At 40.2% G+C, this 25,482-nt stretch overlaps 2 protein-coding genes across 6 annotated transcripts; one reads left to right on the top strand and one right to left on the bottom strand.

The window, feature by feature from the left end:
* Window positions 1-455: 455 nt before the first annotated feature.
* On the bottom strand, window positions 456-25,412 carry PPM1K (protein phosphatase, Mg2+/Mn2+ dependent 1K). Of its 5 annotated transcripts, none has more exons than XM_044224538.1 (8): window positions 25,239-25,407; window positions 24,129-24,418; window positions 16,823-17,341; window positions 15,886-15,986; window positions 8,287-8,452; window positions 7,782-7,926; window positions 6,012-6,146; window positions 456-2,613 (listed from the first exon to the last, which is right to left on the bottom strand). In XM_044224538.1, the coding sequence occupies exons 3-8, from the start codon at window positions 17,260-17,262 to the stop codon at window positions 2,482-2,484; spliced, it is 1,119 nt and encodes a 372-aa protein (XP_044080473.1). In that variant the 5' UTR covers window positions 17,263-17,341; window positions 24,129-24,418; window positions 25,239-25,407; the 3' UTR covers window positions 456-2,481. The 5 variants fall into 5 exon arrangements, with proteins under 5 accessions (XP_044080473.1, XP_044080474.1, XP_044080477.1 ...); XM_044224539.1 differs by lacking the exon at window positions 25,239-25,407 and adding an exon at window positions 24,547-24,616; XM_044224542.1 differs by lacking the exon at window positions 6,012-6,146 and having other exon boundaries at window positions 25,239-25,412.
* LOC122889425 (COX assembly mitochondrial protein homolog) lies at window positions 6,903-7,402 on the top strand. The gene has a single exon (XM_044224543.1). The coding sequence runs from the start codon at window positions 7,000-7,002 to the stop codon at window positions 7,378-7,380; it is 381 nt and encodes a 126-aa protein (XP_044080478.1). The 5' UTR covers window positions 6,903-6,999; the 3' UTR covers window positions 7,381-7,402.
* Window positions 25,413-25,482: the final 70 nt, after the last annotated feature.

The following is a 25,482-nucleotide window of genomic DNA, read 5'->3' as shown; positions in this document are numbered from 1 at the left end:
AACCTACAAATTTTACTTCAACATTGTGGCTTAAAAAACAAACATCAGTATGTTTTTATGCTTTAATCAGAATTGACTGATTTTGAGTTTTAAAAGCTTTTCAGGTGAAACAGAGCAAAGTCCACCTCAAACCAAGGCCCAGACAAGCCTACAAAACTCCTCTTTGTTACACCTGCCAATCCGCCTCAGTGCACCAGTGACTTTTGAGCTTGACAACATCACTCCCATCCTTAGCTTCTAAAGTAAAAGACAGGAACAGTCATGTGAAGAATTCAGATCAAAAAGGAAATCTACAGGGGCACCTGGGAGGCTCAGTGGGTTAAAGCCTCTGCCTTCAGCTCAGGTCATGATCCCAGGGTCCTGGGATCGAGCCCCGCATGGGGCTCTCTGCTTAGCATGGAGCCTGCTTCCTCCTTCTCTCTGCCTGCCTCTGCCCACTTGTGGTCTCTGTCAAATAAATAAATAAAATCTAAAAAAAAAAAAAAGAAATCTACATATTCAGAATATCATTTTGAAAGAAAAATGAAATCTATACATTCAGAATGTCATTTTGTGCTTTAGAGTTTTCATTTGCTTTTTAGTCTGGAAATTCTCCATACTCCTAAGTGAAGCTTCTATATTTAGGTTCTGGGACCCAACTCAGAAAGAGCCAAGGAAGTTTTCCAGCTTTCTTAGGCTACCTCTGGTTCCTCACTTCTCAGACAATGAACATGAGACTATTTGCTTTCCTCAATGTTTTTTACTTTCACTAAGCTTCCTTGGGAAAAAAAAAAAAATTGAAATATTTGTCACCTTTTTTGCCAAATAAGAATTCCTGATTAATATATGCAGGAAAACTCAAGATTTATTTTCTTCTATTCTCAAAAAGGTGATAAGATGTGAATATTTATATTGGACCATGTTCCTTCTAACAACAAACCTTTAAATAAAACGTAAAGACAGAAAACCAGTCGACCATGAAAACTGAGATTGGAAGATACACACTCCACCAACTTTACCTTCTTGGTTTCTTTTTTCGTTTGTCTCTGCAATAAAACTCCGCATCATTCTTAACACTCAGTATTTTCCTCATGTCCTACTATTTTATTTGCAAATTACCATACAGCAATGTAGCTTCATCATGCTGGTCTGCTTCTGTGTTTTTCACATCAATTACCCACCACAAAATATCACCCACAGCCATTTTAATTTCACTTCCTCACCTGCCAATAACCATTGGTTCTCCGCTATAAAACTGCCAAGAGTCCTTGGGGATAAACTTATCAATAACTTAAAGCTAACTGGTGAAGGAGTTATGCAGGCTTGTTCCCTTTAATTCTCTATGACTCCAAAATTTACATAGGTACATACACCCACACATATAACCAATTTACATTGTCTGCAAAAGTGAACTGCAGATAAAATTCCAAACACGCATGTAGAGATTCACATTTTAATAGCAAACTTACATGCAGATATAAAGAAGTATAGTTTTATATTCTTAAATTACATTAGCAAGCTGAAATATAGAATGCTTTCATGTTTTAGATTTATTCTACACTATGAATCACAGAAATAAGCGAAAAGGAGACATAAACCTCTTACTATGTAGCATGGTCAGCCAATATGGTATTATTTTTACTGACACGTTATCCAACTTGCTTACTCTATACAACAGTACATAAACATACTATATACAAAACACAGAGTTAGAGCTAACAAATGGAAACTTTACACAAAATACTTGCTACTGTCAGTATTTAAGTTTGTGTGGGTTTGACCAAAAGACTCAGTCTGTACATAACTTTTCTGATATAAAGGAGTAGTAAGAATGCTATATAGCATTCTTAGCTACAGAAAGAGAATAATGGAGACCAAGGGACACAGCTGGAATACGAAAGTGCACTGTTGTAAATAGCCACACAATTTAACATAGAAACACACTTTCATATTATCTGAATTAATGTCTTTTGCATTGGGAAGTTTACCAGTAAGTGGTCCAGAATACAAAATATCATCCCAGAGAACTCAGTTTTCACACTTACTCCTTGGCAGAACTATTAAAAACAAACACTTGCAGCTAACACATTGCAGAGCTGTCAAAATACCTATCAGTGCTGAAGAACTTGAAGGCAAGAATCTGTTCCAACAGATTGAATGAAGAATAAGAACCACCAAAAGAAACTCATAGCTGCCCAAGAGTTTTACAAATTACACATATAACACTCAGCAAGTGTGTCAAAGCCATTTTTCATTTGCTCATTCAACTTGAGACTCCCAATAGCTGAATTACATGTATACTGATACCGAGTAAGTACAGCTGAACATAAATATGACAGGTATTTATGAAAAGCTACAATGTAAATGGTTAATACACTTACACTGATTTGTGTACTGATCTAGTGAGTCACAGAGTCACCCCGACACTTGTTTGACCTAGTAAATTTCTTGACATGCTCAGTGAACAAGTGTTTTACAACAATTCAATGTCCCAGCAAGCAATCAGGCCCATCGTCCGCTGGAGGCAAAGCTTCTGCTGAATGAGAAGTTGATTTCAGAGTTCTTGTACTTTCCCCACGCACCAAAAGGCACTACGACCACAGTACTATTATCTTCACTACCATATTGTATTGCCTATAAGGTTTAGCAGGAAGGAAGAAGAAAACATGGGAAATCAGAGTCTGTACAAAGAAAAATAACCAATACTCTGGAAGGCTATAATCTCATTTAAAATAGTTACCAGTGACTTTGCAATCATTATGTATTAATATGTATGAACTTGATACATGTTTATTAGATCATACACAGAATAACAGATGCCCCCCTTTCAAAAAACCATATTAATTATATTCCACTGGAGCAATTTTGGCAACAGAAATACCAATGGACTAAGATCAACGTATGTAGCTCTTGAAGAAGAAAAGAAAGCATTTAGCATAGGGACTAATACAAGGTAAAAAGTAATAACCTAAGGAAATGAAAGTGTGTAAGATGTAGCAACAATAAGGTTTATTATGCTCCCTACAAAATGAAAAGTTGCATAAACTAAATGTCCTACAGTGAGAGAACTGTAAATCAGTTTTAAGAACGAATTCAAATAGCAAATGATATAACACTGTAAGAAGTACTTGGGATTATACTGAACAGCAAATGTATTTCAAAAGAATAAACAGCCTGAGGCTGAAACTGTGAGGGAAACGGTTAATAAAAATATCTGCTGTAAAAAGCATCAAAATATTGGGATGCCTGGGTGGCTCAGTTGGTTAAGTGTCTGCCTTCTGCTCAGATCATGATCCCAGAGTCCTGGGATTGAGTACCCCATCTGGCTCCTTGCTCAGCGGGAGCCTGCTTCTGTCTGCTGCTCCCCCTGCTTATGTTCTCTCTGACAAATAAATAAATAAAATCTTTTAAAAAAATTTTTTTTTAAAGCATCAAAATATAAAAAAGTTTTACAAATAAATTGTAAGACACCCCCCCAAAAAAGGTCAGAACATCAAAGTACTAATATACTTAACATATAGAAAGTTGTTATAATAACCATGAAAAAGACAAACATGCCCATAAGAAAATGGGAAAAACACTATATACACAGACAAGAAATACAAGGGTCTAATGAACCTCTGCAAATGTTTAGTTCCACCAACAAAGAAAAAAAAAAAGCAAATTTAAAACATTAAAATTTGATTTCTCTACCTATCAAATTGGCAAAAAACAATGATCAGCATTTGGAGAAACAGAAATCTATAAACATACTAGAAAACAGTATAAATTGGAATAGCACTTCTGGAGGGCAATTTGGCAAGCTTATTAAAAATTTTTGAATAGGGAGCCTGAGCGGCTCTGTCAGTTAAGCATCTGCCTTCAGCTCAGGTCATGATCCCAGGGTCCTGGGGTTGAGTCCTGCATCGAGCTCCTGGCTCAGCACAGAGTCTGCTTCTCCCACTAACCCTGCCCACCTGCTCATGACCTCTCTCTCAAATACATAAACAAAATATTTTTTAAAAAAGGTTTTAGAATACAGTGTATCCTTTTACCTAGCAATTTTCTAAGAACTTTACCTGAGAAAATAATGTATGAAGGAAAAAGATGTCACAAGTAGATACAAGAATGTTTATACAGCGCTCTCCTTCCCTATATATTATGGGAAAGTGAAAGAAACTAAATGTGCTGATTAGACTAGTAAAAGAATTACAGCACAAAAATATAGCAGAATACAATGCAATCATTAAAATATCATTGGCAGTGTGAATGAAAACTACATATCTGAGAGAGGTAGGTGAAATTAGAAAAGAAGTGATCATTCAAAGGACTGGGCCCATTTCTGTAATCTCATGAACACACAGAGCAAACAAGACAATACTTCATGCTTGCCCATCTACTTTCAAACAAATACTGCTTTTTAAGTGAGGTCTTGGGGCGCCTGGGTGGCTTAGTGGGTTAAACCTCTGCCTTCAACTCAGGTCATGATCTCAGGGTCCTGGGATCGAGCCCCGCATCAGGCTCTCTGCTCAGCAAGGAGCCTGCTTCCCCCCACTCTCTCTTCCAGCTGCTCTGCCTACTTGTTCTCTCTCTCTCTCTCTCTCTCTGTCAAATCAATCAATAAATAAATAATCTTTAAGTGAGGTCTTAAATCTTAATTACAAATATTAGCATTTAAAGGTTTGGACTAAATATGCTTTCCCAGTTGCAAATGTAAAAATTGGGAAATAAAAAAAAGCTGTTAAATTAAAGCATGACTCTAATGATCAGTGATGGCTACAATGTCAAAGAGCTATCTATCCAAACAGAGTATTTAAAGAGCACATGGAGGGCGCCTGGGTGGCTCAGTGGGTTAAGCCGCTGCCTTCGGCTTAGGTCATGATCTCGGGGTCCTGGGATCAAGTCCTGCATCAGGTTCTCTACTCGGCAGGGAGCCTGCTTCCCTCTCTCTCTCTCTGCCTGCCTCTCTGCCTCCTTGTGATCTTTGCTGTCAAATAAATAAATAAAATCTTTTAAAAAAAAAAAAAGGCAACAATTTAATATTAAAAAAAAAAAGAGCACATGGAAATTCTACATTTTATTTACTGGGTATTACTGGGCATTCCCAATTTTAGCTCTGATTGACATATTTATACATGACCTATCCATACATCTTTCTGAATTTTTTTTCCACACACCCATTCTTTTTTTTTTTTTTTCTTTTAAGATTTTATTTATTTGACAGACAGAGATCACAAGTAGGCAGACAGGCAGGCAGGGGCGGGGGGTGGGGGAAAGCAGGCTCCCTGCTGAGCAGAGAGCCTGATGCAGGGCTCCATCCCAGGACCCTGAGATCATGACCTGAGCCGAAGGCAAAGGCTGAACCCACTGAGCCATCCAGATGCCTCTCACACACCCATCCTTAAAAACCAGACAAGGACTATGCTATAGTATTCCTAGACTGGATATTTACTTGCAGCAGTCTAGTTTAATGGTCTAGTGGTTGAATTTGGGAGCTTGGCTGTCTGGGTTTGAAGCCCAGTTCTGCAATTTAATAGTTTTGTGATCTTGAATAAGTTACTTAACTTTTCAGCCTCAGTGCCTTGGCTTTCTGTGGAAAGGGATAGTAGTAGCTCTAACCTCAGAAGGTTACAGTGATGATTACACGAATTAAATATATGTGAAGTGTCTGACACATAGTAAGTGGCATTACTATTGATTATTATAATTTACTATTGCTATTACTGTCATATCAAGCTGTGTACAAATCCAAAAAATTAACGTAGCACATTCCCTGCACACAAGTTTCTGAACTACTTGGGAGAACTGTGAACATTTTTAAAACTAGAACTATTACGGAGTCAAGTGTAAAATTCCTTGTAATACTGAAGCAAAACCACAATTTCAAAGGACTCTTAAGCCCATAGTAGCCCTGAGGGGCTGTACCGAGACCTGCACCTGGGTGTTCTCCCTGCCCCCACCTCCCCCGAACCCGTGCATGCTCCACACCCCCCTCCTTCCCCCGCACCAGCCTAAATTGGGACTTTTCTAGCAGAAGCTCTTGCTGCTGTCACCTGTTCAATCACCGCATGGGCTGCTTCGTTGGGATCATGGCACTGGTTGACAAAGTCACAGATCTCTTGACTATTCACCATGAAATTAATTCCATCTGTAGTGAGGACCAGGAAGCTGTCATCAGCATGCTGTAGCTGCAATCAGAACCAAATAGACTCAACCTTTTAAGAGTATTCAAAATTCAAAGATTTTATCGGTTTGCCAAGTGGTTTGTTTAAGAGCTTAACAGTGGGGGTGCCTGGGTGGCTCAGAGGGTTAAAGCCTCTGCCTTCGGCTCAGGTCATGATCCCAGGGTCCTGGGATCGAGCCCCGCATCGGGCTCTCTGCTCAGCGGGAAGCCTGCTTCCTCCTCTCTCTCTCTCTCTGCCTGCCTTTCTGCCTACTTGTGATGTCTGTCTGTCAAATAAATAAATAAAATATTTAAAAAAAAAAAAAAAGAGCTTAACAGTGAAAATGGAAGGCCAAGATCTTGGGCAAAATTAACATTTGTAGCATCGACCACCAAGGACAAACCTGGCATGTACTTAGTAACACCACAAAGGGAGAATCCAGACAGCCAAATGATGAGAGGCAAGCATGGTCCAATGGTGGTGGGCACTGCGGTCTCTGGAGTCAGGCTTCCTGGGTTCACAGTGTCCCTCTACTTTTTGGCTAGGCAAACACAGGTAAGTTCACCTACACTCTCGATTTGTCTTCTCTGTAAAATGGGGTGCTAGTAGCTATTCTGGACAGAGCCTGGCCCACAGTAAACCCTACTTAAGTATCTGTTAGACACAATAAATCTCAGTGGGGTAGCTCTCTGCCACCATGGTTGGGAGCCTCTATTATATAGGCCTAGGCGCTGGCACTTGCAGAGAAGGAAGTGTCAGCTCACAACTGGGTGTGTGTTGAGGGAGGTGCAGTGTTAACTGGGCCACTGATCGACAGCATGCAAAAGATGTCAGAGAGAGGGAGCGGCCAGGCGCTGCTTTCTCTCAGCTTGCCGAGATGGTGCTCGACCCCGCAGGGCAGCATCTCAGACATGTTGAAAAGGATGTTTTGATCCCTAAAATAATGAGAGAAAAAGCCCGAGAGAGATGTTCTGAACAGGTTCAAGATTTTACCAAATGTTGCAAGGACTCTGGAATCCTTATGGTAGTAAAATGCCGGAAAGAAAATTCTGCATTGAAAGAATGCCTAACTGCTCATTATAATGATCCAGCCTTTTATGAAGAATGCAAAATGGAATACCTGAAGGAAAGGGAAGAATTCAGAAAAACTGGAATTCCTACCAAGAAAAGGCTACAGAAGCTTCCAACAAGCATGCAGGCAAGTGTTCAGATACTTAGAAGCTCTGATACTCACGGAAATCATTATCACCTAAAATAATGGACTCAAGGAAGTGCTTGCTTTATTCTAAATTATGGAAATACTAATTTTATCTGAAATAAAGTTGTTTTTTAAAAAAAAAAAGATGTCAGAGAAAGGGAGGTGGGTGATTATTTAGTTTGGGGCACAAGGGAGGCCAAGGTCAGATTCCGAGTGGTGGTAATGCCGGATATCACGTGTCGGTGAGGAAGGACAGCAGAGCCATTCCACCAGGCCATCGCAGTACAGGGTAAAACAAAAACCAAGCACTTCATCCAGTATCTTATTTTATCTGAAAAGTTCATCTATCCTTCCATAAACTACTCCTTTTGAAAGTCATGTTGGCTTTAAGGAAGGCTTCTTAGCTGGAAGTAATCCTGCTTTCATTCCTTGCACATGTATCAGATGTTGCAGATTGTTACCTTAATCCTCTTTGTTTCTGGTTCTGCTATCACACCACTGGTTTTAAGATCCAAGTCACCAAGACTCCTTGTCATTGCAAGTCTGCCATTCACGTGAGGCTGTCCCAAACTATTCCAAGCCACAAAACCACCACATTTCTTGATCCTGGTCCAAGAAAAAAAGACCGACATGATACCCCGGAAATGGAGGCATGGTTATATTTAAGAGAAATCAGTTTAAAATGCAAGGTTTCAGGGCGCCTGGGTGGCTCAGTCAGTTAAACTTCTGCCTTTGGCTCAGGTCATGATCTCGGGGTCCTGGGATCAAGTCATGAGTCGGGCTTCCTGCTTAGTAAAGAGTCTGCTTCTCCCTCTCCATCTGCCCCTCCCCGCCGCTCATGCTCTCTCTCTCTCTCAAATAATAAAATCTTTCAAAAAAATAAAAATAAAAATAAAATGCAGGGTTTCATTTCTATCTTGAACTACAGAAACAGCCTCCTCATAGAATGATCAGTGGAGCTGGTACCTTTCTTTTTCATCTTTTCTTTCTGGAGTATGGTCAATGGTCAGCTTCATAGGTTTTCCTTTTCTACACAAAATAGCCCGGCTATCCCCAACACTGGCTACAACCAGTTCAATACCATCTCTCACCAGGGCTATTGTTGCAGTAGTCCCAGAGGTCAGAAGGGTTGCTGTAAACATTATGAAAAAGAGTGTAAGTCAGTGACAGTCAAATGATAGGTTATGGAATTTGTATTACAAAACACAGGCATGTTAAACTAGTGCTGAAAAGTGTCATTCTAATCTAACTAGAAGTAACGCAAATAAAATGCAAAGGAACTATGTAAGGAAGAGCATGCAGAGGAAGAAGTATTTAATTCAGTAACAAGGCTCCATGCAAACAGAAAAGGTTGGTAACCTAATTTGGTAAAAAATACAATACTGTCTCCACATGGCCTCTATTCATATAAACTAGAGCTGACTTGAACTGATAATTATGACACCCTTGTGTGTACATCAGGTGTCCATATTAAAAGTACTGTATTTTAATTGCATTAGCTAAAATGGCAGAATGATTTTTAGGTCTACTGAGCTCACTTAGGCAAGCTGACTTTTCTAAAATTTTTATGCACTTAGAAGGCTTTTTCTTCCATTTCTTAACTTCTATTTTGTGACTGCATTATCAGTTAATAAGCTAAGTAAGAATGCCAAGAGCGTATCATTTGCTCTTCAAGTGCTGTATTTTATATTCTTTCCTTCTACAATTGTTTTAACTTTACAAATGTTCACCAAAAAAATCCTAAAATGGTTAAAGGTCCACATTCGTTTCTATTTATCTTTGTCCTCCCCAGACATGAAACAAAGTTACAGCCATCGTTTTATTAGGAAAATATGGGGTGTGAAGAACGAAGTTCGTGCTGGTTTCCCAAACACTTAGTGTTAGTTCACACTTAATTTTCTCTGACCAGTAACAAAATTAAATGTCACTTGACTCGAGGTTGCCACTGCTTCCTTCATCCAATCCAAACTCCATTTTTGCCTCTTTCTTTGATTTATTCAAACTGCATCTGCCCTAAGTTCTTTACTACGCGTTAAAAATTTTGAAGATGCATTGAGCCTTGCTGAAAGTGAAACTACTGTGAAATTAAGGGCTAAAAAGTAAAGCAAACTGGAAGAAACTGAAAAAGATAATTTATTTAAAGCAGGTATTGTCTTCAGTAATACGGTTAATTCTTTAAAGCATCTAAATAAAATATTCAGGTGATCATCCAAAGATGATTTCTTCTTCAAAGGTAGATTTAGGAAAGTGCTACTGATTTGACTGATTGAGGCTCAATATTTCCAATTTTTTCTTTCCAAAAAGATGCTTTAAAATGTGTTTAAAAATTTCATCAGTAATACATTTTGGATGAAGATATATATATATATATACACACACACACACACATATATATATTTTCATATTCCAATTGGTGTATTAAAATGCCTGCTTTAATCAGAAATGTAAAATGAAAAAAAATTAATAAATCCTAATCTTTTTTGTCCATGCTGAATCTAATTTATTGAGAAATAGCATTTATAGCTGCACTATCTTCCCATTGATCTTTCGATTTTGGAACTGTTGCACAAGATAGTATCTCAGCAATGCTAAAACATATTACATATTTGTCATTGTGTAACGTGACTGTTTTAGCATAAGAATCAGTGATGTTCACATTATAAAAGTTAAATTTTCAGTTTCCCAAAACATTGTATCATGGAACAGTCAGAGTTTAACCACTGTGATCTTTTCCAATGATGGGAAGCACCAGGCAAGAGAGCACAGGCAGTCACTCACATGCTACCCGTCCAAGAAACTTAGTATTCCTCTCCTTTGCTTAAGTGATCAGCAGCAGCTTTTTAAACAAGTGCTTTTAATTAGCTATATCAAAAGAGTTAAAATTCCATAAACGAACACTTCTAAGTTTCACTCTTTAGGATTCTTGGGGAGGTTCCATAGTGTAGTGGTTATCACGTCTGCTTTACACTGTTTAGGATTCTATTGATATTTACGTCCACCTCGGCCACCCAGGGATTTCAAAGGTCTTGAGTTTTAACCAACCCAACTTCACAGTTCCAAAATCCCAGGATTTATGGGAAATTTTTCAAAACTAACTGTTGATTCTGGTTTGCTAAGGATCTAAGAAATGAAGATTAAATAAGCATTTATTTCATTTAACATTTAACATGGAAGTAAATATTCTCATTTTTTGCCCTAACAACAAAAACTATAAAACTAAGACATCTTTCAATAAGGTCTTAACACTCACTGGACATTTCCTACTGCAAGTCATCTCAACTAATGGGACAAAGAGGATGTGGGAACCTTCCAGTAGTCCAGGCTAGGAACCGCTGGACTCCTTCACCTGGGACAAAATTAAGCAGATCTCTCTTTCCACTGAAGCCCAGCATATAGTGTCCACGGGCTCCAGGTCTAGAGCTGCTGACCAGGCACAGTTCTCTGCCACAAATAACACGCACAGAGGCAAATAGGAAATTCACCCAGGAATTGTGCTCAAACATTACAAACCTGCAACACAGGGGAGGGCAGAGAAAGAGCTGCAAAATAAGGGGAAGCATTTTTATTTGGGTGAAATTTTCACTAGCAAATTACATAATATTTCAGGAGGTGCCAGATCAACGAATTCAAGACTTAGTTTGCCCAAGTTGATGGTATTTTGTAGCTGAATCCGTTTTTTCATTGCAGAGTAAAACCTCTTAGCTTCACAGCTTCCCATGGTTGGGAAAACTATATGCAAACTCAGGCATACCAAACATATATGCAGTGTTAACACAGAAACACATCTATACATTCATACTCTCTTTCACACATGCATACCACTCACATATACTTTAATAGTTAGTCCTGAGAAGTAAGACAGTAGCTCTACGGAGCTGGAAAAAAAAGACATTGTCAATTTGATTGGTATTAGCACCAGAACTGTCCCAATAACTAACGGGAAAATTCATGGGTTCTGCGGTGAATATTTTGTATCTAACAAGCAGTACATAATCAGAGAGGATGTTCACTACAGTATACCACCAAATTACTGGGAGTCAAATATATATTAAGAAGGAATTAAAGCACCTCCTGTACCAGATACAAGAAGTACACATTTGTTAATGACATTTAATTTTTCTTTTCAGTAGACTGATTAATTTAAATTAATTGTTTAACTATCAGCTAGTAAGGCTCTTGAGCTCTGGTGCATATTTTTAAGTTTATGGACGTCACAAAATGGGTATTTCTGCAGCTCTCTTCTTTCCCCGGTGTTGCAGGTCGACATATCAAAGAAAAATGATCAAGTTTTTGAATGGCAACATAAAAGTAAAAGCTCTACTTTTCACAGTATAAACAACCCCTCCCAGTAATTATTGTTTACACCGTAACAATTGTTTACGGTGTAAACAATAATATGTATAAACCAATATGGTTTCCAATAGTTATTAAACACGGGTGTCCAGACACTCAGGACTCATGAACATTGAAATGCAAGTAATGAACTGAAGCAGTAACAGCACAATAAGTATCTCTTCAGTGTCGTCTCTATTGTTCTTTTCCTTTGGCTGCGCCCCGTGTAAGACGGGTACTCAAAAACACCGGCTTTCTAACACTGGTTATTTTGTAGGGATCAAGTAATGTGAAGCACATGGACGTTTCCAATGGGACTCATGATGCTGCCACCAACATCTCACACTTCTCTTTCTGATCCATCTATCTTTTGGGGAACTTTGCTGCTTTCAAGCCTTAAGCAATCCAGAAACACTTGGAAGAGTTTATAGAATGTAAAGGATGTAATCTCAGTTTTCTACCACCCTGTTTGTTTTAAGTGAGATTTGCTCATAGACAGGAGCGTAATGGGAAATCATTTGAATTTGCTGGCTGGTTTCATTAGTTGTCAAAATACATATGACTGGCATGAATTGAATACAAAAATATTTGAAGATAATGAAATTAGCTTCATAAATAAGGGTTATTTCAAAATGTGTCAACAACAAATCCACAGGGGCGCCTGGGTGGCTCAGTGGGTTAAGTCTCTGCCCTCGGCTCCAGTCGTGATCTCAGGGTCCTGGGATCGAGTGAGCCCATTGGGCTCTGTGCTCAGCAGGGAACCTCTTCCCCGCCCCCCTCTGCCTGCCTCTCTGGCTACTTGTGATCTCTGTCTGTCAAATAAATAAAGTCTTAAAAAAAAAGAATCAATAAAAATAGCCAGCAACTTCGAAGGGCAAGATTCTTGCTGTTTTTGGTAAGTGGCATTCTGATTTTCTTCTCCTCAAACCATCGCATTTTTTTTTTTTTAAGATTTTATTTATTTATTTGACAGAGAGAGATCACAAGTAGACGGAGGCAGGCAGAGAGAGAGGGGGGAAGCAGGCTCCCTGCTGAGCAGAGAGCCTGATGCGGGACTCCATCCCAGGATCCTGAGATCATGACCCGAGCCAAAGGCGGTGGCTTAATCCACTGAGCCACCCAGGCGCCCAAACCATAGCATTTTAAATTGAAATAGTTAACTATTTTAAATGGTAACAGAATAATCTGAAGCATTTTATGCAAATGTGATGGCTTTGGACTAAATTCTTGAAAAGGAAAATGTTTTGTTTTGTTTTGTTTTTAAGATTTTATTTATTTATTTGACAGAGAGAGAGATCACAAGTAGGCAGAGAGACAGGCAGAGAGAGAGGGGGAAGCAGGCTCCCTGCTGAGCAGAGAGCCCTATGTGGGGCTCGATCCCAGGACCCTGGGATCATGACCTGAGCAGAGGCTTTAACCCACTGAGCCACCCAGGCGCCCCGAAAAGGAAAATGTTTTATGTTCACTTTATTTTGTTTACTTTCTCTCAAGAAAGCTAATATGGTATAATTGAGGGGTACTCCTCCCATTTATACCCCAAATTCTACCATTACTGATTCATTCCCTTGGTTTAACAAATCTCTTTTCAGGCTTCCCCTACTTAAAATTCAAATCCACACAGGATGACTCATTAAAACACATACACTGTATTAATAATTTCATTAGTTTGGCTCTAGAATAATCAAAGAATAAACTGTAATAACTTTGGTGAGAAAGAACAGACATGGCGATCAATCCAAATAATTGAGTGCCTTCCAGATTCTATACAGGGTGTTCAGCGATGGAGATTCAGAATGAATAAGCACAGTCCCTACCTTTAAATCCTTCACTGGAATGGATCAAGGAGAGAAAATAGGACTGATGGTGATAGAAAAGGCTAAAAAAAACCCACAAAAAACCTGGAAAGGGCAAACTGCACTTACTTCACAATTTTATTTAACTAGCCTGGCTCCTACCCATAGTTCTGCCAAAAGAACATTATCCATTCTTATAATGCTGACACAGCTTCAGTTCTTACTAAAAACAAAAACAAAAACAAAAAAAAGTTTTTAATTTAAATATTAACTTTGAAATCTGAAACATGTTTTTTTAATCCACAAATTGAAAAGGTATATAACTTACACCATCTATCTTTGGTGGCTTTAATATATTTTATAAAATGGGCCCCAAATATCAAAAGGCAGTTTTTAGCAACATTGAAAAGATTGGCAACTTACTAAGAATAAATTTTAAAGCTGTTCCCAAAATACTTATTTAAAAACACACACACAGACCAAGTGATCTCTAAGAATACATACAAAACAAGATTTAAGAACAACAATGTCATGGTAGACCTCTTTCTTTTAGCAGCACACTGGGTAACATTGTTGTGCTCCATTGTACTTGTAAACAAATGGCCATTAAATGAAAAGTAAATTTTAGACTACCTTATGAAATTTCTGAGATCATTAGCTCAAGGCATATGACAGATGAACTAAGTTAAATAAATTCAGTTTAAATTTATTATTAGAAAAATTATATTTTTATGATTATTTACTTTGTACAACTGTCTCTGAGTAAAACACTTTTAGAAAGTTTCTTTTAAGGTAGGCCAATTAAACAATTTTTTTCCTTAAGTTCAAAATTCCCTTTAATTAGAATTTATTATTTTATAAAATGAAAGGGATCCTCTTATACGCCAAATCTCAGTTTGCAGCATCTTTGTCGATTAGATCTTTTACCAAAAGGCTGACTGCACATGTTTGATTGTTGGCCAACACATTCCCCATTATAAGCTTGAGGGTTTTCTTCTGACAGGTAGAGCCCAGTAACAGCTGGGACACACCTCCCGCATTAGAGCCAATGAACACCATGGTGTGAGATACAGCCAACCTGGTTATGGATGAAACCAGAGCATGCCAATCTTCAGTCATAAAAATAAAACTACAAGAAAGTGTTTTTGACTCTTCTCTTCTACCTCCTATATTTGACCCATTAGGAACAAGAGTTCAATCATATACCTACAATTTACCTTCTCTCAACCTCTATTTTCAAAGGTGAGGAGCCAGCTGGAAGGAAAAAAGTCCAAAGGAATGAAGGAGAAGAGAAAATGGGCCGAATGATCTACAAACAAGAAAACAAATCCCTGAACAAAGAGAGTGGACTCTGATGCTTTTCCAAAAAGTATGACAATAAGGTTCTCAAAAGAAAAAAGAAAAAAGAAAAAAAAAGGAAGGAAAAATCTTGTAAGATGGTGAATAGAGCCATCTTACTCATCTTCTATGATCTTCATCATTAAGCATGCCCATGAGAGAGGCTACTGTGGGTGCCAGGGAAATCCCAGTGCTCACTCTGCAGCTGCCCATTGTCAGAGAAATGAGGAGAATTTCCATCCCTGTGCTCTCCAACTGAAAATTGTGAAATGTTATTTCTCTGGTGCTTTGACTTCCTTTAAATGAAAAGGTGAACCAAACACAGATTAATATTGTGCCATTCACTTTCAAATCAGGTATGAGGTATGTATGCATACATTTAAATGGTCATTGCGGAAGTTTTCCAGGAGCAAAAGATTTGGGGGTCAGCTAATTAGAAAACACAAGTTCTGTTTTTCTGAACACTTTTGATAAATTTGGTCAAAATCAGAAACATTCCACTTTCAAAATTTCAGGACATGCAGTAAATAAATTTAAAACTTCAGCTGACATGTCCTTGTGTTTAACAAATAAAAACAAAAACATCCCTGGTTACCACAAAGCTGCAAGACCAAACTCTTCCTTCTAATTAAACAAAACAGTGCATATTAGCCATTGTCTTTTCTTATTTAGGACCAGTTAGCAGTTTTCTTCTTGTCTGGACAGTTACTACATGGCTAAATGAGATCACCCTCCAGTGTCTTTCGGTACTTGCTCATCAGATTCATCTAAAAAACCCAAAACTGTAAACCCTCCCACAGTATGGACCTCCTGTCCATATAAAGAGCAAATTTTAAAAAATTTTAATCTTTTTAAAATTTAAATTCAGAACCATTTTAGAGCTTCAATTTTTGAAAAATTCTTCAAGATATTTCCTTTAAAAATGAGGTTCTAACATTAATTTGTATTCCAAACAGCATTTAAAGTTATTCCTACTATAAAACCACTTTCAACATAAGCATCCTCATAAATAAACTTACATTCCCACCCCAAAGGGCTTAAATTGTTTCCTTTAATTAGACAAGCCCCCTAAGACTCTAAGGAATGTGACTGTTCTACTTACCATCCGCAGACATGTGGGCGTGCCTTGAAAACGCTTTATCTATTTCTAGAAAAGCCAAGGTCAACACAGTTTCCAAGTTCTTCTCCTTAGGAAGCAAGTCCCTTTATGGAGAGGGAAAAAGAGTCCCAAACAACTGTTTTATAATAGTTTCTCTTCTTCATCCAGGTCCCTCTAGCTAGCTGTTAGTCCATACAATGGAACTCCATGGTTTGTCTTTCAGATGCTTAAAATCCATAGATTAGCAAATCAAATTAGGAAATAACTAGACTAGGAAATAAGCCATTAAGAACAATAAAAGTCCAAGTCTCCCTCCTTAAAGATGAATACTCTCTATCCACAACCCTGAGAGGTCAAAATTTCCTTCAAATAAATTTACATTACTGAGTTCAAAACATGAATAAATCAACTGATGAACAGAATAACTATACACAAGAAAACAAGAAATTGTCATGTTCTCCCTCTTTTAATTCAAGCCATATGATCCCCAAAAGACATTAATAACTGCAGTAAATAAACTTTTTTAAGAGCTCCAAAATACCCTCATTAAATGCATTTTCACCACACGACTGTCAATCATCTAAAGCTACGGGTACCACTTGGAAGAAGAATTACCATTTACTGAAAAACCGCAGGTCATGCACTGGTAGGAGTAAATGCTTTTCATAATACATGAGATCGTGCAGCCTGTACGACTCGGCTTGACACGATCACAAATCTAAGTGCTGTTGATCCTGGTCAGCGTCCCCACCAGGCGGAATGGTAATTACCCTCAGTAGTAACAAGCGGCAGGCTTAAGCTACTGCTTGTTCGTCAACCAACGGTATGGAACCACTCAATTAACTAGGGTAACCCCGAACATCTCAGCCAAAAGGCTGACGTTTCAAACCTGAAGTATAAGGTAAACTGCAAAGTCAAGAGTGAAAGCCACTGTACATACATGATGCAATTCTCCATGTGGGTGTGACAGAAATCCGCGGCTGCAGGTCCGCCGTGGCCGTCGTACACCGCGAAGTACAGGACCTCATCTGTCAGCTGAGCGCTGTCAAACCGGTCTTCATTCTCTTTCCGTTTCCCAATATGCGAGGCGCAGCCCACGTTCTCCAGGCTGATTTTGGGAATTGGCTTGCCATACTTAATGCTGGGCGGCAGCAGAATGGGCTCATCGATGCGGTTATCCCAGATCCCAAAATTATCCCAGGTGGCCGGACGCCCACTACCATCCGGATCAAACCGAGAACACCTGGGCTCCGACGTGGAGCTGTGGCAGGTGGGTGTCAGCCGCTTGTCGTCCTGCAGTAGGCGGGAGCTTAGCAGCACTCTCCTTCTCACGTGGTTCCCACCGCTTCTCACCAAAGTAATTAGGGCAGCTGTGGACATAACTCAACTCCAAAGGACTCGGGAATGAGGGAAAGACCAACAAAACAATAATGGAATGTCTTCAAGAAAAATGATGCAACTGAGGAGGGGGGGGGGGGGAGAGAGAGAGAGAGAGAGATTCCATCAGTAATTTCACATGTAACTGAGGTATTATTAGGTATTACCAAAATGTAGGGCATAAAGAATGTGGCACCTAACAGCCCACTTCTAAGAATAGTGGATCAAAACCAAAATTGACTTCCATACCCCTTTCACAGTGTTTAAATTCTATAAACATTTGACAATGTGTATGCATCATGTAGAACAAGTGTTTCTCAAACTTTAACCTACAGTCACCCCGGGAACTTGTTAAAACACAGATTCTGCTTCAGTCTGCCTGGGGTGGAACCCGAGATTCTGCATTTCGAGCCAGCTCCCTGGTGACAGCAAACAGCTGATCCTTCAGGCCCATACTTTGCATAGCAAGAAGGTAAAACACAGGTGTAAATAAATATTCTTCCCTTTGTTAAGGCCATTGCTCTGAAGAAAAGGTAGGGGCAAATATTGACAGTTCCAAAGTCTCTTAAGGAGGAAAGAAGTAAAAGTAATTGGTTATATAGAATAGTTAGGACAGGGGCGTCCGGGTGACTGAGTTGTCCAGTGTCTGCCTTCGGCTCAGGTCATGATCCCAGAGGCTTGGATGGAGCCCCACATCAGGCTTCCTGCTCAGCGGGGAGCCAGCTTCTCCTCTCCCACTCCCCCTGCTTGTGTTCCTCTCTTGCTATCTCTCTGTCAAATAAATAAATAAATAAAATCCGTTTTAAAAAAATAGGACAGTTCTGGGGCGTCTGGTAGGTTAAGCCTCTGCCTTAGGCTTGGGTCACGATCCCAGGGTCTCTCTGCCAGGCAGGGAGCCTGCTTCCCCCCCGCTCTCTGCCTACTTGTGATCTCTGTCTTAGATAAATAAATAAAATCTTAAAAAAAAAAAAATAGGACAGTTCTGTACTCAGAGTGCCCAAGTTTTAACAAAGATACAACCTTGGATCTAAATTCTGTTTTAAGAATTGTCAATTTAGGGACACTTGGGTGGCTCAGTCAGTTAAGCAGCTGCCTTCGGCTCAGGTCATGACCACAGGGTCCTGAAATGGAGTCCCACATCGGACTCCCAGCTCAGCAGGGAGCCTGCTTCTCCATCTGCCTGCTGCTCTCCCTGCTTATGCTCACTTGCTCTTTCCCTCTCTCTGACAAATAAATAAATCAAAATTTTTTAAAAACTGCCAACTAAACTTCACATACTTCATTGTTAATGAAGAATGGTTCATGCAAACACTCCCACAGGCACAAGGAAGAGACAGTTCTGATGTGTGTGATCACTGGGACTGGCGGACCCCACCCTTGTGAGTTATAAGCAACTGATTTATGCATTTACATTAACAGCTGCTGGTCTCCTATCTACCCATCCAGCAGCCCAGCCCTTGCGCGCCTTGCAGACTGGGAGCTACTGCCCAACACCACATTTCTTTTAACCTATTCCTCTGCACCCCCATTTCTGGACTCTGCCCCAAAGCTGAATCCTCCCCTGGGTGTTGTCAGGGGGAATTCCTACACCCTTGCAAGAAGGGCTGTGTTCCTGGCAGTTTTCCATACAAATAAGGTTCCAAGCAAAAATTCAACTCCACACTACTTTGTTCTGTTACTTAATGTATTAAAAAAAACAACTGGAAAAGATAGCATAATGTCAAGATTTGATAATGCTGGTGGAGGGTATACAGGTATTATATTACTCTCAATTGTATGTCTGAATTATTTCACAATAAAAAGTTGAAAAAATACCTCAACAAAAGGCACATATCCACACCACACACACAAAGCCCAACTTGAGTGAACCCGTAAGTACATGCACTGCAGATTTCAAATAAACATTTTCGAATAAATTTTTGAAAATCATTCTAGCTGTGTAAGAACAGTAAATAAAACAGTAGAAAGAAAAGATGACGTTTTAAAGAGCTCCCTTAGGGGGCACCTGGGTGGCTCAGTGGGTTAAAGCCTCTGCCTTCAGCTCAGTTCATGATCCCAGGGTCCTGGGACCAGGGTCCTGGGATTGAGCCCTGCATCAGGCTCTCTGCTCAGTGGGGAGCCTACTTCCTCCTCTCTCTCTGTCTGCCTCTCTGCCTACTTGTGATCTCTGTCTGTCAAATAAAATAAATAAAGAGCTCCCTTAGATATCTCTACAACAAAAAACATGTGTGCCCTGCCTTCACAGAATTTAGTATAAAGAAGGCCTCCCAAAGAATGAATGTATCGTGAAAGACTTAGGAGGCCATTCCTTCTTCGCCTTTTAGCTAATAGCATGTGTAGAAGATTGAAACTCCCTTCTATGACAGTATTAGGGGTGGAGGAGATGTAGTATTCTGGTTATCAAGTATCAAACAGAAACAACACATTAAACTACCCAAAAAAGGTGTTTATCTCTTTGCTTCTGACTGAAGGTGATCTTTTTATTCAGCAATAATAACTATGTTAAATAAAGGTAAGGACTTGGGAAGAATTTTCAAACTATAATACAATCTATGCTAGGGAACTGATTATTGATGGAGATACTTCACAAAGCAGCTTTATACCATACAGAAAAAAAAGAAAACTTTTAAGATACGCTTCTTACAAACCATTCATATTGAAGAGTGCAACAGAAATTAGTGAAGCACAATTCTTTTTTCTTTTACACTGAGCTGTAATTGACAATACAATACTGTACTAGTTTCAGGGGCACAATATAATGAGTCTGTTTTTGTATAAGCAAAGTACTATTCTTTTGGCTTCAGTCTGAAATCATGTGCGCTTTATTCAGCCTTGGGCCTTTTTGCACTTGTTCACCTAATTTAAACAAGAGTTCTAGAATTAGAAGCAAATAAATATTGAGTAAATTCTTTTGCAGCTCTTCTCTCTCTCTCCTCCAAAAACAAACAAAACCAGAGCTGCATTTTTAGCAGGCAACAAATATCCACTGGAACCATTATTTAAGAATGAAATAAAATGGGGGCGCCTGGGCCTGGGTGGCTCAGTGGGTTAAGCCGCTGCCTTTGGCTCAGGTCATGATCTCAGGGTCTTCGGATCGAGTCCCACATCGGGCTCTCTGCTCAGCAGGGAGCCTGCTTCCTCCTCTCTCTCTCTCTCTCTCTATCTGCCTGCCTCTCTACCTACTTGTGATCTCTCTCTGTAAAATAAATAAATAAAATCTTAGAAAAAAGGGGGGGGGCGCCGGGGTAGCTCAGTCGGGTGAGCATTGGACTCTTGGTTTCGGCTCATGTGCTGATCTTACAGGTTATGGGCTCCAGCACCACTGTGGGGCTCTGTGCTCAGCGTGAAGTCTACGCGGGGATTCTGAGTAAATTCTCTCCCCCTGCTCCTTCGTCCCCACACTCCGGCGCTCGCTTTCTCTCTCTCTCTCTCTCTCTCTCTCTCTCTCTCTCGCCCCCCTGAATTAAATAAATAAATCTTAAAAAAAAAAAAAAAAAGAAGAATGAAATAAAATGGAAGTTGGGCAGTTTTCTGTAAAAAAAGCCCCGCTAGGGGGCACTTGGGTGGCTCAGTGGGTTAAGCCTCTACCTTCAGCTCAGCTCCTGATCTCAGGGTCCTAGGAACTAGCTGCATTATCCCCACTCTGCTCAGCGGGGAACCTGCTTCCACCTCCCTGCCTGCCTCTGCCTACTTTCGATCTCTCTCGGTTAATAAATAAAATCTTAAGAAAAAAATAATAATAAAAGCCTCGCTAGACTAAAATCAATCATCAACCTTGCCTTCTTCCTCATTTATTATCTGCACAATCATCTCAGAAAGTAAGCAGAAGAGTCATAGGAAAACATTTACTTTGGGGGATACTTTCGGCATAGATGAAACGTGAGCCAGATATACAACTAGATCAGCACCACTTACTCAAGCAGGTGACTGTATATTTCCAAAGCAATATAACGAAATCATATTAATCTCCTTATTCCCTGGGGAAACATTCAAAGACGACCTGTGTTCCCAAGCTAAATAACTACTTTGAATTAAACCTGCACATCAAAAAAAGTTTCCTCCAGGGATTCGAGCTAAGAATTAGCCATCAGCTGCCCCCAGTTCTCCAAACGTCCACAGAAATGCCTACACACTGACTAGCAGACAAGAAAGTCTAATTTATGATGTGGGGAAGAAACCCAAAGTCTACAGGGAAAACAAAACAAAACAAAAACAAAAACCCAATCAATGTCCTTCATAACAAAAAGAGTGGAGAACAACCTGACAAACACCTAAGAGATATTTTTTTTTTTTAAAGATTTTATTTATTTATCAGAGAGAGAGAGGGAGAGAGAGCGAACACAGGCAGACAGAATGGCAGGCAGAGGCAGAGGGAGAAGCAGGCTCCCCGCCAAGCAAGGAGCCCAACGTGGGACTCGATCCCAGGACGCTGGGATCATGACCTGAGCCGAAGGCAGCTGCTTAACCAACTGAGCCACCCAGGCGTCCCCTAAGAGATATTTTTATTATTTGTCAGCTTGGCAATTATAAATTGGCATGTATTTATCATTCTGCCCTTCCCCCCCAAAAAGTTATTCAGGAATCTTTTATGTCAATCTCTCAGTCAGAAATCAAGACTAGGTTATTTTTGGGCGCCTGGGTGGCTCAGTGGGTTAAGCCGCTGCCTTCGGCTCAGGTCATGATCCCAGGGTTCTGGGATCGAGTCCCGCATCGGGCTCTCTGCTGAGCGGAGAAGCCTGCTTTCCTCTCTCTCTCTCTCTCGGCCTGCCTCTCTGCCTACTTGTGATCTCTCTCTGTCAAATAAATAAATAAAATCTTTAAAAAAAAAAAAAAGACTAGGTTATTTTTTAAACCATTTTAACATTTATATTCAATCTTTGAAAGTAAAAGTCATCCAAAAGAGTCAAAGGGCAGAATTCCACGTGAAAGCTAGTTGAAGACACAAAAATGTCAGAGAAAGAGTTAAATCAACCAAGAGCACAAGAATATATTACCCACACATCATACTCAACTAGCAAATATAAAATGCAAAAACAATCTTAAGAAAAAGATAAATAACTTGGCTGGAATCCTAGTGACAGAACAGGTTATTTATATCAACAACCTAAACTGTATTTTATATATATATAAAAATATATATATAATTTATAAATATATAAAATTTATATATAAATATATATATAAAAACCTATATTTTATATATATATAAAGAATATATATTTTAAGGAATTTTATTTATTTGACAGATCACAAGTAGGCAGAGAGGCAGGCAGAGAGAGAGGAGGAAGCAAGCTCCCTGGTGAGCAGAGAGCCTGATGCGGGGAAGGCAGAGGCTTTAACCCAGTGAGCCACCCAGGCGCCCTCAACCTATGATAGTCATAGACCAAAAGGGGGAAAAAAAGGACAATTTTCCTTCTAGACCAAACTGTTCCAAATTCCTTTTTATTTCCCAATCAAAACAAAAATTTATGACCCACAAATTTACGTTTAATCACATGAATATTTAACAATGTGAGTATGCACACATATATACACACACAAAGAAACCCTATATATTCTACATACTGTCAATAAATAAATGTCTGAAAACATTTTCCTTTTTCATCATTTTCACACTGATTTGTGTGACCGGGGGTTCTCCATCTTCCTCCTTAATGTTTTAACAGTTTAATAGGATACTTGAAAGTCCTGACACAGAACTCGTGACCAGTGAAAAATGTTGGCACCTGGTTTAACAATTCTGACTAGCAGGAGGGATTCTCAGCAAAGGGAGTTACATTGGAAGTAAGCTCTGACACAATGCGAGTAGGCACAGAAATTCTGCATGAGGGCACTGCTGAAGCCCACATACTGCGAGTAGGAAATCTCAGGTGAAATGCATCAGGAAGGAGAAAAAGATGCATTTGGTTTGTAGTGAACTTTTGAAATACATACTTGATTTAAAAATGAAAGACGGTGAAGAAAAACCACAATATATAGCTACAAGATTGCTATGCCAAGTTTGCATCTTCATATCATTCCCATTTTATAACCCCTCAATGGCTTAAATATCTCAAAGCTATCCAAATTTATTTTTGGATAAGAGAGTCACTCACTGTTTCTGGAAAGAGGATACACTTGGGATTTCAGTTAAACTGTTGACTGCTGAAAGCAGGTCAAAAGGGCAATTTATTGTTGAAATTTCAAGTGCATGCCAAAATTATTCAGTCATTCTATGGTTCAGTACTGCAGAAAGCTGTTTAGATCTATCCCTCCAGCAAAAAAAAAAAGTAAGAAAATATTCATATTTGCCCATTATAAAGCAAAATTCAGGTACCTTTACATCAGTAACTTGCACAAAGGATACACATGGAACTTTAATATTCTCAAAGCAAATATTTATCAACTTTTTTAAAGACAAACAACGCATCCCAGTAAATTCAACTATTTCAGGAAATGTGGGCTCCAATATTTTATCAGTACTCCGCTGGAAGGAAGGGAAACAAAGTATAATAATGTTCAAGAGGGAAAGAACAACAATAAAAACCCCAAATGATTCCCCTTGGGTTTGATGTGAACATGTTTAGATGTTTAGAGGAAGTAAAGTGAAAAGTGTTCATTATTCTAATTCCATAGATATATTTTAAAACATCTTTGTTAATGTGGATACAATTCATACACCACGTTCCAAACCTGTACCTTTATACTTCATTTAAGGATTTTCCTTGACATTCTATACTACATCAACAGCACATCTCCCTTCTTCTTTCCTCTTCTCTAAGAAAGATTCTAGTCAAGGGAGGGGCCTTTGTCAACAGAAAGTGCCTATGGTTGCAAGAAAAAAACATTAACAAGAACTCACTGCTCAAAAATTTTAACTATTTTATTACCCAGTGGTGCATCTGTTCTCTTCCTCTAATACCATGACATCACTACTCTTCTTCAAGACCATTATAATCCGTCACTTGTCACTCATTCTGACACCGGCGACAATCTCATTCCTTCCTCCGCACTGGTGGAGGATGAGTGCAAAGGGCTTAAGCGGCCTTGCTGCACGTTTTCAGTCTGAAGCTCAGAAAGGCCAGTGGAGCTTTAGGGACTCCAAATTCCCTGGCTATTTCCACCCGAAGTCTCGTCTTTGTCGCCTCCTGTGAAATCTCTCACCTACATGATGCGGTTACTAAAAAAAAAAAACACAAAACATCACCAGCCACAAGGCTTCTCCTAGCAAGGCAAAACCCACATCCTCAGATCGACACCAAACAGGGCTCTGCATCCTGCTCTATTCCGGTCCCCTGAAACGCTCACCCTCGGACAGTTCCTGGGCTCGCTCGCCGGCTGTGACACATCAGTAGCCAGTGTGATAACACGGCAGGAAGCATACCCTCCCGCCCGCGCAGCGCTGCAGATGGCTAGGCTCCCTCCAGCACCTTCCGCCGTCCGGTCTCCGCCTCCCAACCACCCTCTCGCGGCACAGATCTCGGGCGTCGCCACGTCTCCTTCACTCCGGTTCCATCGGCGGCGGCAACGCGACGCTGACCCCTGCAGCATCCTCGAGTCCGGAGTGGGCGACCCGGATCTTCGCTACGGGGTAACGCGAACCAGCAGCCCCCGCCCTTTCCACCATCCAGTTCGTGGTCCCTCCTGCCTTCCAACCCCGGCCCAGTCCACTCGCAATGGTGGCGTCTCCAGCCTGCAAGTCAAGTTTAAGGTCGAGCGTGGGAGGTCCCGGCGGGAAACGCCCACTGCCGGCAGCTCAGTCGGGGTGGGCCGCGACAGAACGTGCTACTCAGGACCTCCAAAGAGAAGGAAGCGGCGCACAGAGAACCCAGACGCTGACTGTGGGGCTAGGGATTCGGACTTACATTTCCCCTCCCCTCCCTGACGAACCCTCCGTTTCCCCTCCACTCCGCAGACTCCGAGCGCAGGGATGCGACCCCACCTATAAATAATATCATAAACTGTTAGCAATAAATGAAGTGCCCTCTCTAGGCTCTTACCTCGCGACGGGCACGTCCCTGGAAATTTTCTATAATTAACGGAGGGCGGGTAAGGGACTTCCCCGCTAAGCAAGTAAGATTGCTTTCCCCGATGTTTTCGATTTCTGGAGCAAGCAGCTAGCACAGCCACTGGCTCTCCGCTGGAAAATCTCCCCAGTTTTTCGCCCGCAGTGAGCCAGATGGAGAGGGGGGCGGAGTCTGTTCCCGCTGACTGACGGCAACTCTGGCCAATCCGCGCTCGGAG

The sequence above is a fragment of the Neovison vison genome, chromosome 11, assembly GCF_020171115.1.
Source record: "Neovison vison isolate M4711 chromosome 11, ASM_NN_V1, whole genome shotgun sequence".
Taxonomy (NCBI): Eukaryota; Metazoa; Chordata; class Mammalia; order Carnivora; family Mustelidae; genus Neogale; species Neogale vison.
Note: the sequence above shows the minus strand (reverse complement) of the source record. Positions and strands in the feature narration are given on the sequence as shown.